This window comes from Danio rerio, chromosome 13 (assembly GCF_052040795.2).
Source record: "Danio rerio strain M-AB ecotype USA chromosome 13, GRCz13ab, whole genome shotgun sequence".
Taxonomy (NCBI): domain Eukaryota; kingdom Metazoa; phylum Chordata; class Actinopteri; order Cypriniformes; family Danionidae; genus Danio; species Danio rerio.
Genome location: NC_141033.1, coordinates 42807501 through 42820285, shown reverse-complemented (window position 1 = coordinate 42820285; position 12785 = coordinate 42807501). Strand labels below are relative to the sequence as shown.

General features: G+C 33.7%; 1 protein-coding gene across 3 annotated transcripts in view; it reads left to right on the top strand.

The window, feature by feature from the left end:
• The window catches only part of loxl4 (lysyl oxidase-like 4), a 58374-nt gene that overhangs the window by 42971 nt on the left and 2618 nt on the right, over positions 1 to 12785 (top strand). The window contains exons 11-16 of one of the 3 annotated variants that reach the window (XM_087279697.1): positions 528 to 771; positions 5469 to 5584; positions 6333 to 6469; positions 9901 to 10012; positions 10090 to 10175; positions 12644 to 12785. The exon at positions 12644 to 12785 is cut by the window's right edge and continues 995 nt beyond it. In XM_087279697.1, coding sequence (XP_087135823.1) covers positions 528 to 771; positions 5469 to 5584; positions 6333 to 6469; positions 9901 to 10012; positions 10090 to 10160 — 680 coding nt within the window. In that variant the 3' untranslated portion in view covers positions 10161 to 10175; positions 12644 to 12785. Of the gene's footprint in view, positions 1 to 527; positions 772 to 5468; positions 5585 to 6332; positions 6470 to 9900; positions 10013 to 10089 lie in introns of all 3 variants that reach the window. The other 2 variants (XM_087279698.1, XM_087279696.1) reach the window with 2 other exon arrangements.

Below are 12785 nucleotides of genomic sequence, written 5' to 3'. Positions count from 1 at the left end.
AATAAGCCTGATTTATAACCACAGCAAATGGGTTTTTCTGACTACTTCTCATTTTCTGAATGCTTTATATCACAAAAACAACATTCTGAAGTGTTATCACAACTTAGAAAGGAGAATAAGAGTAATGATTATTATCAAATATTTAGGAATTTTGAGAATATATAGGTAGAAGTTGCTCTTTTGCCACTCTCTGATTGGTGGAATTTCCTTCATAGCATCATGGGTAATGTAGTTCAGCATAAATTCAGCTAATAAACAGTGTTGTTTTAAAAAATAAATTTTCTTACAGTCTAACAAAATGCTGGGTTGTAATAACCAAATGTTGGGTGTGTCAAATATGAATAAATCCAACCGATGGGTTAAAAAGTTTAATTGGAATTTTATTAAAAATGATTGACCCAACGTTGGGATACAACGACCTGTAATTTTTTAAAGTAAATCAAGAAAATTTTTAGTTATCTCTTATCAGTGTTGTGCCCTTTTATAATGAAATCTCCACTGATTAATGGATCACCCTGCTGTTTTAGCTGCACCTGACCTGGTTTTGGATGCGCAGCTGGTTCAGGAGAGCTCTTATCTGGAAGACCGGCCTCTGCATCTGCTCACCTGTGCCCATGAGGAGAATTGTCTGTCCTCATCTGCCAGCCGCATGCAGTGGCCGTACGGGCATCGCCGTCTGTTGCGCTTCTCCTCCCGGATCATGAATCTGGGTAGAGCCGACTTCCGGCCACGGGCTTCAAGGGAGTCCTGGACCTGGCATCAGTGCCACAGGTGAGGGGCTGTATATATCACATGACAGCATGAATAGCCCATAGCAGGAGTACTCAAACTTGGTCCTGGAGGACCGTTGTCCTGCAGATTTTAGCTCCAACCTGCCTCAATACTCATGCAAGAATGATTTTAGAAGTCTAGTTAGAGCTTGAGGACCGAGTTTGTGAAGCCCTGGGCTATAGCATGAATACTGTGTTTATCATACTTCATAAAAAAGGTAATTTTTAAAGTTTGTGATGCATTAAAAAGCATGTAAACCATTTCCATTGATCTTTTAAAAAAAAAAGTATTATTATTAATTATTATTATTTTATTATTATTAATTATATTTTTATTTTATTTATATATTTTTATTTTTATACATTATTATTATTATTATTAATTCAATTCAATTCAGCTTTATTTGTATAGCGCTTTTACAATGTAGATTGTGTCAAAGCAGCTTCACATAAATGGTCATAGTAACTGGAACAGTGTGGTTCAGTAACTGGAACAGTGTGGTTCAGGTTTTAGTGTTTAAGTTCAGTTCAGTTCAGTTTAGCTCAGTTCAGTGTGATTTAATCATTACTGAGAGTTCAAACACTGAAGAGCAAATTCATCGATGCGTAGCTCTACCAATCCTGAACCATGCGAGGCAGTGGCGACAGCGGAGAGGGAAAAAAAACTTCACCTGATGGGAGTGAAGAAAAAAAACCTTGAGAGAACCAGACTCAGTTGGGCACGACCATTTTAATTTCTCCGCTGGCCAAAAGTCTTGTGCAGAACTTCATTCGCCGTGGTTTAGGCTGGAAGATGGCTATTATTATTATTATTATTATTATTATTATTATTATTATTATTATTATTATTATTATTATTATTATTATATTATTATTATTATTATTATTATTATTATTATTATTATTATTATTATTATTATTATATTATTATTATTATTATATTTTATTTTATTTTATTTGCATTAAATAACATACAAAAATTTCCATTGATCTTTTGTTAAAAAATACATTTATTATTATTGTTGTTGTTGTTGTTGTTGTTGTTGTTTTTATTATTATGTATTAAAGAACATGCAAAGATTTACATTAATCTTTTGTTAAAATGTTTATATTACATTTATATATTCTTATAATAATATTAATATTAATAATAATAATAATAATTATAATAAATAATAAATTAATTATTATTATTATGGATTAAAGAACATGCAAAAAAATTACGATGATCTTTTGTAAAAACATTTATTATTATAATAATTTATAATAATTTTATTTTTATTTTATTTATATATTTATAATACATTTATATATTCTTATTATTATATTCTTAATATTATTATGCAATAAAAGACATGCAAATTATTTACATTAATCTTTTGTTAGAAATTTATTATTATTATTTATTTATTTATTTATTTATTTATTTATTGATATTACATTTATTTATTATTATTATTTTTTTTATTATTAGGCATTAAAACATGCAAAGAGTTTACACTGATCTCTTGTTTAAAATGCATTTATTATTATTATTATTATTATTATTATTATTATTTATTTTTTATTTTATTTATGTATTTATATTGCATTTATATATTATTATTATTATTATTATTATGCATTGAACATGCAAAGAATTTACTTTGATCTTTTGTTAAAAATGCATTTATTATTATTGTTGTTATTATTATTATGCTTAATTATATTTTTATTTATATAAGTATATAATATATTTTTATATATTATTAATTGATTGTTTTTTCTTAACTTTTTAATAATTTGTAATATTTTTTTTATTTATTTTTTTTACCTTTTTCATATTAAATTATTTTTGAATCGGCTTTGTTCTTTTTTAATTGCTTTTATTACTTTTTCCTGCATTTAAAAAATATAATATTTATCCATAGTCTATCTATTTTATAATCAATATTATAAGCTTTGTATTTTTATTTATTTTTTATTACTTTAAATTCATTTTGAAATATCAGTGTACTTTCCCAGTGAATCACACCAGATCCCAGTTTCCTCCACAACAGTGCCTTTCAGAACCAGCTCTTGCATACGTTACTTTAATGAATGGCTTACTAAAATAATGCAGACAGCACATGGAACTTCAACATATAGGAAAAACCCTGACGTATGACCACCTTTGTTTCTACATGAGTATTTGTGGTGCCATATTCTTTCAGTTGAGTCAGTCGTGTCAGTGTGCAATGAAAGGAACACTCACTCCTGCTATGAAACAGGTAAAGAGCGGTCAGCCGTCATCTCTCAGATTAATTAGCTGCTTTGAGCACCTCCCTTTATATGCACTCTCAAAATAATTGCAGAGCTATTCTGTGGGAACAAGGCACTCTGTTGTGGAGGAGTTGCGGGCTTCGCATGTTCACAGGCCAAACCTGTTTTATTAATCTTTTAGAACAACAACCAGCAAAGTTGGCATTTGAAAGCATCTATTCAGTCGAGCTGAATAAACATCTCTGCAAGCATAACCCTGTTAGCATAACAACAACTTCCTCTTGAGGGTGTTACCGTTAGCCAACACCTTCATGTGGGAGCAGTGAGGTCATTGGGCAGAGCTCCATAGTGAACCTTTGTTCCTCCATGTTTGCCAGCCAGCAAGTCAACAGGGTTCTAACATATTTTGGAAGAAACTCCCGCCATGATTACAGGGTGTTAAAGGTGATTGCTGTAACAGTGATATGCTGTTGATATGGTATTCAGGGAGGGTTGCTAGGTTTTTGCAACAAAACTAGCCCAATGACCTATAAACTTTAGCGGAAGTGAACCCCTAACTTGTGAAATTAATTTAAAGCAGTGGTCCACCATGTATTTTTCAAGGCTTAGTTGTGCAAGATGCAAAGCAATGTGTGCTCGTGCTTCATTTGTAGATTCACACATCTGAACCTCACTTCTGCTCTCTAAAATAAAATCTGTCAAGTGTCTTTCACATATATTCAGCTTATGAGCATGTGTAAGTAATATGAAACATTCACATATCTTTTGCGAGTTTGTTATTTGAGATGTAAAGACACCGCAGCGATGCTGAGGATTGTGCCTGTTTACAGCGGTTTGACTGATGAATATAAATTTGTAGTTAAGTTGTTAGTGGTGCCAAACAGCATTTCCCATTGTTTGCATCCTTGTTTACGGCCTTGCTACAACATACCATTAACACTAGAAACTGTGCCTAATTGATCAATTTAAACAAATAAAAATACTTTCAGGTTGTGGCTCACAATCCACAGCTTCGTCGGTTGGAGGAATATTTAGCCAAATCCAGCTCTGAACTGAGAGTGATTCTGGCAGCTGTACTTTGTCAAACGCTAGCTATATATATATATATTTTTTTTTTTTATAATTCTCTGGAGCATAATTTGTAACATTTGCAAAATACATTTTGGTCGAAAAGATCTATCTATCACAACCTATATAATTTCAACACCACCAATAAATACAATATAAATATAACTCATTTAATATTTCAAATCTTTAATCCACATAAAAAAATGGAAAGTGATTAAAAGTTGCCAACTTGGCAACCCTGAAGATATTTTGGGTAGTATTACATTCAACCAATTGTATCTGGGTGCAGACACAATGCACTTTATGGAGCTAGTGATGTCACTGTGAAAGGTAAGCTTAGAGGTGGGGTTAGATGGGCCCATTCAAAAGCAGTACATGCAGCTCAGATGGCTTTTCTGCAGCCTGGCCCCTCTTCATTTAACATCTATGCAGTTGCTAAAGTCTTCTAAGTGACATTTTGTACTAATTTGTGTTGTAGGTGGATGAATTGTGAGCATTATTTATTTAATATGATCATAGTTGGTTATAGGTGGTTGCCAGGATGTTGCTATCTTGTAGATATTATGAGTGGTATTATTATTACAGTTCTAATATTTGTGGTTGTGCAGATGTTGCTAAATTCTGATCATTATTAACACAACTATAGGGGTTTCTGTGTCCATTTACATTTGCCAAATGTAACAAATATGACTGCACTGTATTATGTAGTCATGACTTATTTAACTTTGAAGGTATTTTAACTTCTTATGCAATTGCTAGGGTGTTTTAGGTGCTCATTAGAAATATAGACATTGGATTGCATATTCAAAGTAATAAAGTACACTGTAAAAAATGTACTGGCATTTTGTTGTACGGGCATATAAAGTACTGCCAATTTTGGTTGCCAATAAGACTGTAAATTTACAAGCATGCTCTATATTAATAATTACAATTGTAATGTAAAAAAAAAAAAAGAGGGCAACACGGTGGCTCAGTGATTAGCACCGTCACCTCACAGCAAGAAGGTGGCTGTTTTAAGTCCCAGCTGGGCCAGTTGGCATTTCTGTGTGGAGTTTGCATGTTCTCCCCATGTTCGCGTGCTTAGTTAGTTGGCAGTTCATTCCGCTGTGGCGACCCCTGATAAACAAGGGACTAAGCTGAAGGAAAATTGAACATAAAAATAATACATTACAATTGTAATTATTTACAGTTTTCTTATAAATTTACAGTTTTACTGGCAAATAACAAATTTACAGTAAGTTACTGTAATTTTTACAGTATTTTTTTAAAAAGTGTAACATGCATTTGATCCTAAAGTATAATTTACAAATGGTGCAACTCTGCATGAACATTAGTGACATGATAACATGATTTTACTGAAATTTATTAATTTGAATGTTTTTATTTCAGGCATTATCACAGCATTGAAGTGTTTACGCATTATGATCTGCTCACTCTCAATGGGAGCCGAGTAGCAGAAGGACACAAAGCCAGTTTCTGTCTGGAAGACACCTACTGTCCTGAAGGTAAAAGACTAAATATGTTAAAGGGGTGGAGCAGAGTCTATTTTTAAGGCTTATTTATGTTCATGGGGTGCAAAGCAATGTGTGCTCATGCGTCATTTGTAAAAAAAAATCACGTTATTTTTTCACATATCTTACTTTATTCTTTAATACAGGGGTCAGCAATCCTGGTCCTGGTGGGCCGGTGTCCCTGCAGGGTTTAGCTCCATCTTGCCTCAACACACCTGCCTGGATGTTTCAAGCATACCTAGTAAGACCTTGATTAGCTTGTTCAGGTGTGTTTAATTAGGGTTGGAGCTAAAATCTGTAGGACACTGGCCCTCCAGGAACAAGTTTGGTGACCACTGCTTTAATACTTTAATACTCTGCTAACATTTAAACCACATATTTTCCTGGTTCCTTCGAAGGCCTGCCCTTAACAGGCTCTGATTGGTCAGCTAACATAATGTATTGTGATACATTATTAGTGTTGGGCTACTCACAATCCACAGCTACTTCCATTTGGGTTGGAACTGCTCCTTCGAGGAGAGGTTTTAGGCCAAATCCAGCACTGAACTGTAGATTCTGAAAGCTTTTCTTTGTCAGAACAGAATATCTCTGCTATATCATTACAGTGCCTCTTAAACATTAGTATAGACTATTTGCATTTACTATGCTTTCTATGTATATAATCTGACTTTTGTCAGTGATTTGGACACCAAAATGTGAAATAATGTCTTTGAACAGCAACTGCTTTCATCTGTTTCTTCAGGACTTCATAAACGCTTTTCATGTTACAATTATGGCGATCAAGGCATTTCAGTAGGCTGCTGGGACACGTACAGACACGATATCGACTGCCAGTGGATAGACATCACTGACGTGAGGCCCGGAGACTACATCATGCAGGTGAAAACGATTCAGAACATCTCAACCCTTTAAAACAGCAGTCAATGGCACAGACCGTTTTTCACCATTCCTTCAAGAGCAGATTCTCTTTCCAGGATGCAGTGCAGCCACTTTTCCTCTGTCATTAACTCTGGAACGTGTTAATCATCTAAATCACTGCGGGCACAGAGAGCACTTCAGCAGCTGAGCTTCACATGCAGAGCCGACCAATCACAGAGCTGCTTTAGGGACCGGTCAGGAGGCCCCGGTCGTAAAATATAGGTTGATGCGAAGCTTTGTTTTAATTACAGTGTACCTTCGTGCTTTGACCATTTTGAAGATTTATTTGCTCGAAATGTTGCCATGATAGATTTACATGTATTTTAAGCACGTTTGGCAGATGTTAATTACAAACCGGCAATCAGGACTGCTTCTATGTATGGCACGGCAAGTGCTCGTGGTGATACTTAAAGGTCAGAGTTCCCATCTCTATGCTGAATAACGCCAGCTATCCAATACAAGCGTAAGAAACGTGGCGTAAATGAAGCAGCTGTACTTGATGACCCCGGCAAACCTGTTGATCTTTCTTCGAGTCGCTTGTCTTTAATTCGAAACCCAAAATAACCCAGCGCTAAGCATTCCCTGCTGGAGGAGAAAAGCGTGCTGTATCCCCCTCTATTAGACATGCTCAATTAGGCTGAGAGGGATTTACGCCCGTCTGTTTTACAGGCACTTTCTCGCTGTAACATATGCTCACACAGTCCCAGATCTTCACAGAGCAGAGTTATAGTTGCACACAAACAAAAATAAAATAAAGCTTAAGTGAAACTCGTATTAGAATGTGCTATTAAAATAATTACCATGGGCTGCTTGAGCGTTATGACAAGAAGATAAAATAAAAGAACTGTTGTTTCAGCGTTAGTAAAGTTTTTAAACCTTGAAGCCATAGTTATGTTAAATGTCTGCAGACTAATGCAACTCGAGGATGATCTTTTGACCCCTAACTAGGCCTGTCACGATATCTATTTTTTGTTGTCTGATATATTTCACCGAAATGTATTATGATAAACGACATTATTTTCATTTTTAGACCATTTTTTGCCACTCATTATATAATGCCAGAATGACAATATAATATTATCACAATGCAAGTACACTCTTACAAAAAAACACATAATATTTTATTCTTAAGAACATTTAATTTTAGTATAGGCTTTTAAACAGTTTAGTAATTAGGCATTGGAATCAGAATGTGATATCACATATCCTAAATAAATAATAATAATTGTTAACAAAAAAGTGCAAGGTATAAAGTAAGCTGCGATATCTGCTACCAGATCTACTTTCAGTTGTCAGGCACCCACATGAAAATATACTATAGTAATCAGTGTTGAAAAGAGTACTGAAAAATCATACTGAAGTTAAAGTACCATTACTTGCCTAAAAATGTAGTGCAAGTAGAGTAAAAGTGTCTGTTGTAAATATTACTCAGTATATAAGTAAAAGTAGTGAGTAGTAAGTATTATGCTGTAAAAAGCTAATGCATTTACATGTAATTTGTGGATGTGTGTAACATTCTGTAGTGCTTTTAGTGATTGCCCAGCAGGCACACAATGTCATTAATATTAGGTTAGATATAGGATGTGATGTCAAGTGACCAAAATTCAATGTCTTGTCAGAGTCTAAGGAAAACGTTATTTTGACATCAAATATTGACATTTATTCATTAGATTTGGAAACCAAAATCCAACCTCTGATAGAGGTCATAGTGTTAATGTCCATACAACGTCAAGCTGTAAAATCATTAGACAATTATAAATCCCCCATGTCTTGATGTAGTTCAATATTATGCGATTTACTTTCTATGTGTGATTTGATCGGACAGGAATCACAGGACTGAATTTTCTAATCCCCATAGACAAGAAAAAATAAAGTAGTGTCTGCAGGTTGAAACACAGTAGTGGAGTAAAAGTACCAATACTGCACTAAAAATATACTCAAGGGAAAGTAAAAGTACACATTTATAAAACTGCTTAGTAAATTAAATTAAATTCTGAGTTAAAATTAGTAAATACTGAGAAAAACTACTCAATTACAGCAGTTTGAGTGTTTGTAATTAGTTACTTTACACCACTGATAGTAGTTTATAGTAAACACTATAGTGTGTGTGTGTTTAAGTCATACTGACACTGACACCTCCAAGAGGAGAAAGAGATGTTGCGCAATCAGCTAAAATGTTGCTAGAATTGGTTTTTATGTATGGGAGAAATACAGTATATTGCATCACCAAAATGATTGAGGTCATGTTCATGTGTTACACTGATATATTGATATATTGATTATTGTGACAGGCCTGCCCCTAACTGTGCTTAAACAGCATGTTTAAACCATTATATTGTGATATTAAGTTACAGTAGTTGAAGAGACCGCTTTGTTGAACCCAATTTGTGAAGCGGTTTAATGATTGGATTGCATAATATTTCCTTACAAGCTTTAAATCTTTGTGGGTTTTGCATGTGTGCTATGAAACCTCACTAAATAAATTACACAACTTGTATTACTTCAGGCTAGCACAGTAAAATGCCTAAATTTGACACTTGTTCACCCTTATGGTTTTTAAATATTTATATATAAGATTATATTTAGTTATTTCTTTAATATAATTGTACATAATGGTCATTATACTCCTAGGTTAAATAATTTCCCTTTTGAGGTATAACTCAAATATAATTTGTGAAATTTCTTTTAAACATGTTCAAAAACCTAGTTATATATATATATATATATATATATATATATATATATATATATATATATATATATATATATATATATATATACATATATATATATATATATATACATATATATATATATATATATATAACTAGGTTTTTAAGGCTTAAATAGGTTAATAAGGTGAACTAGGCAGGTTAGGGTAATTAGGCAAGTTATTTGATAACGATGGTTTGTTCTGTAGACTATTGAAAAAAAATTAGCTTAAAGAGGCTAATAATTTTGTCCCAAAAATAGTTTTAAAAAAATTCAAAACTGCTTTTATTCTAGCCGAAAATAAGACTTTTTCCAGAAGAAAAAATATCAGACATACTGTGAAAATTTCCTTGCTCTTTCAAACATTATTTGGGAAATATTTAAAAAAGAAATAAAAATAAATCAAAAGGGGGCTATCAACTGTGTATATATATAGTTATGAATTATAACTATACTGCATTATTATTTATATAAACTTGTAAAAATAATTAATAATAATATTGCCATGAGAAAAAGGGAAATTCTCAGTAATGTTAACCAGAGGACCATATTTAGGAAAAAAAAATCTCTAAAAAAACTCTTAAATCCTGAGGGAGCCCATGTCAATTATCCTTCTAGGTTGCCCTACAAATTGAGCTCATTACTGAACAGCTCTGTTCATTCTTGTGTGTGCTTGTCAGGTTGAGGTAAATCCATCGCTGGACATGGCTGAGTCAGACTTCATGAACAACGTCATGCGCTGTCGATGTAAATATGATGGACACAGAGTGTTTATGTATGGCTGCCATGCAGGTATGATTCATTGCCATGACTGAAGCACAACATACAGCACATACGTGTTCCCTCTCTGATTCACTCTTCTCTCACAGGCGATGCCTACAGCGCTGAAGTTGAGGATTTATTTGAACATCAGCGTCAGATCAGCAATAACTTCATCTGAGACTGAGGAACAGAGGTGAGAGGAGAGGATTGTGGACAATAAATATGGTGCAAGACAAAGAGATTTCTCAGCTGATCTCAGAACAGTCCACCAGATGCTCCACCGAGTGGAAGCTATATATATATATATATATACGTGTACACCATCAAACTGTGCAATTGAATTACGTCTAGTAGATTAACAAATTATTTAATCAAAGGAACATCGTTTAGAGGATTAGTTCACCCCAAAAATACTTATTTACTTTCCTTTTTTAATAAAATACTGGTTGTTGCTTTCCAGCTGGTTGCAATGCAATGAATCCAACCCTAGATATTTAAGATTCAAAAAAGATACATAACAAGTCCTAAAATATGTGTATTTTCACAGACATCGAATATCTCTTTTTCACTTTTGAGATGTAAAATTAATTATAGCTTTATTTTAAGTCAGTCTTTTCTTGATCATTTTGTGTCAGAAGACTTGGAATATACTTTTATACACTGAAAAAACTGGTGCATGATTTACTTTCAGATTTTGTATTTACCAGCAGAAATATATTACAAAATGAGCTTTTGCACCAAGTAGTTATAGGAACTAGCCACCGGTCCTCAAGAAATTTCTCCTTTAATCATTTAGTTGCATTATTAGCATCTTGAACATGAGCTCTGAAATAACACATGCCAGCTGACAGTAGCATTTAACTCAGTCAACTAGAGGATGGCGGATGCTGTGGTTTTATTGTGTGTCGATGGTTTCGTAATTTCAGAGATGAATTGTTGACATGAAAGTTATGGGATTAAAAAAAGCAGAAAGTATTACTAAGATTTCAATAACAGAGAAAGCATTTTTGTGTCTAAAATGTGGGATGCAGGGCATTAGGAATGGTATTAAAAAAAGGTATAAAGCCCAGGACACACTTAGCTGTCAAAGAACTAGCGGTGATGAAAATCAACTGTTATCACTTTCCATTTACTGTGTCTGGTTCCATCTGGACCAAAAACTTGAACTTAGTTCTTCTAAAAGGCATTCCTTCACCTAAAATATTTCCTAGTTCCTGTGGTGTGATTTGTGCAAAGATGCCAAAAAGTATGTACTTTTGCCAATAGTTCTAAGAACTATGAAGGCTTTTGTCTGGTGTCAAAGCCTGTAATGATACAACAATTAGCCCTTTGAATTAACCATGAACATTTAAGTTTAAGTATAGTTAACTTCCAGGTAGCAAATAATTCTGGCTCAAATTTGGCATAAATCTGGCACTGGCATACAGGATGTGGGCCAAACATGGCCCTGGTTTGACAGAGGTGGTACTGTCTTAAGGTGGCACACGATAATTGGCACAGATGTAAAATGTAGTATTTGGCCCAGTTGGTAATAATTGATATGTGGGCCATGTAAGTTTGGCCTATCTTGACCCACATTTAAAATATATTTTTATTATTTTCTACTAATCAGGTTGCTTTGAGAAAAAGCACACCCAAAGCATGCCTAAAGCGCAATGATTCATGGGTTTATCAGTTTCATTGGAGTCGTGATACACCAACATATCTGGCCCAGTTCGGGCTCAGTTATGGGTTATTAACTTGGCTGACACTTGGCCCAGATATGGTCCATGTTTGACCCTTGTCTGGAAGCCAGGCTTGGTCCAGTCATGTACCATAATTCACTGCAGCATGTGGGCCAAGCAAAAGCTGAATGTGTGGGCCAGAGCTCGGCCAAATATATCACCTTTTGTGTTTTACAAAAGAAAAAGAAGTATATTTTCAGGTGAACTGATGAACTGTTCCTTTTATTATCCATCGAGTAACTGAGGGTGTTTTCCCAACACTAAGCATTGTTTGTGTTGTTCAGTAAGATCCAATGGAGAAAATGAAAAAACTTCATGAAAGATGTTGTTCTTGCATCTTTGTGTTCTCACAGCATCAATGGTTGTCAAACCAGGCCCAAATGTATAGTTTTCTTTTTTTTTTTGTACTTTTGGTTTGAAAAAAACAAACCACAAGAACGGATCTACAAGTGTGAACAGCCAAAGTTCCTTGCAGCTGTTGTGAAGTGATCATCCTGTAAAACTGAAACATTATGCTAAATTTGTAGCTTTTGAGACCATGAGACTAGCATTAGAAAAAATCTAATTCCTTACTGTAGTCTATGTGTACCCATATATTTATTTCATTATGCTATCCGTATAATGTTTAATTTTCTATTACAAGATAGTCTGAACAACATTTTACAGGAAAATACATTTAAGACGTTTTTAATATCACCAATATGGTCTATTTTATATGAAATCCAGATGGAGTGTCTCTAATTTTACTGTTTTTTTTATGAATACCTAATTTCTTTTTATACCCAATTACTTTTATTTAGATTCATGCACTTTATTGATGAACCATCAGTATTCCGGTACAAATATACTAACATCTTTCAGCGCGTGCTTCTGATAATTTGTTTATTAAAGTATTTATACTTGCTTTCCTTTTTTAATAGACCTTTCTATATTTTAGGCGACTTTCCTGAATCCTGAAGGATGTTGTAAATGCTGAAGATTAATTTATTTTAATACATTGTAAAACAAAATTTCTGGATGAGAGTTTTATTAGTTTGATAATTCATAGTACTATCAATAAGTGCTTGCGAAATGGTTGA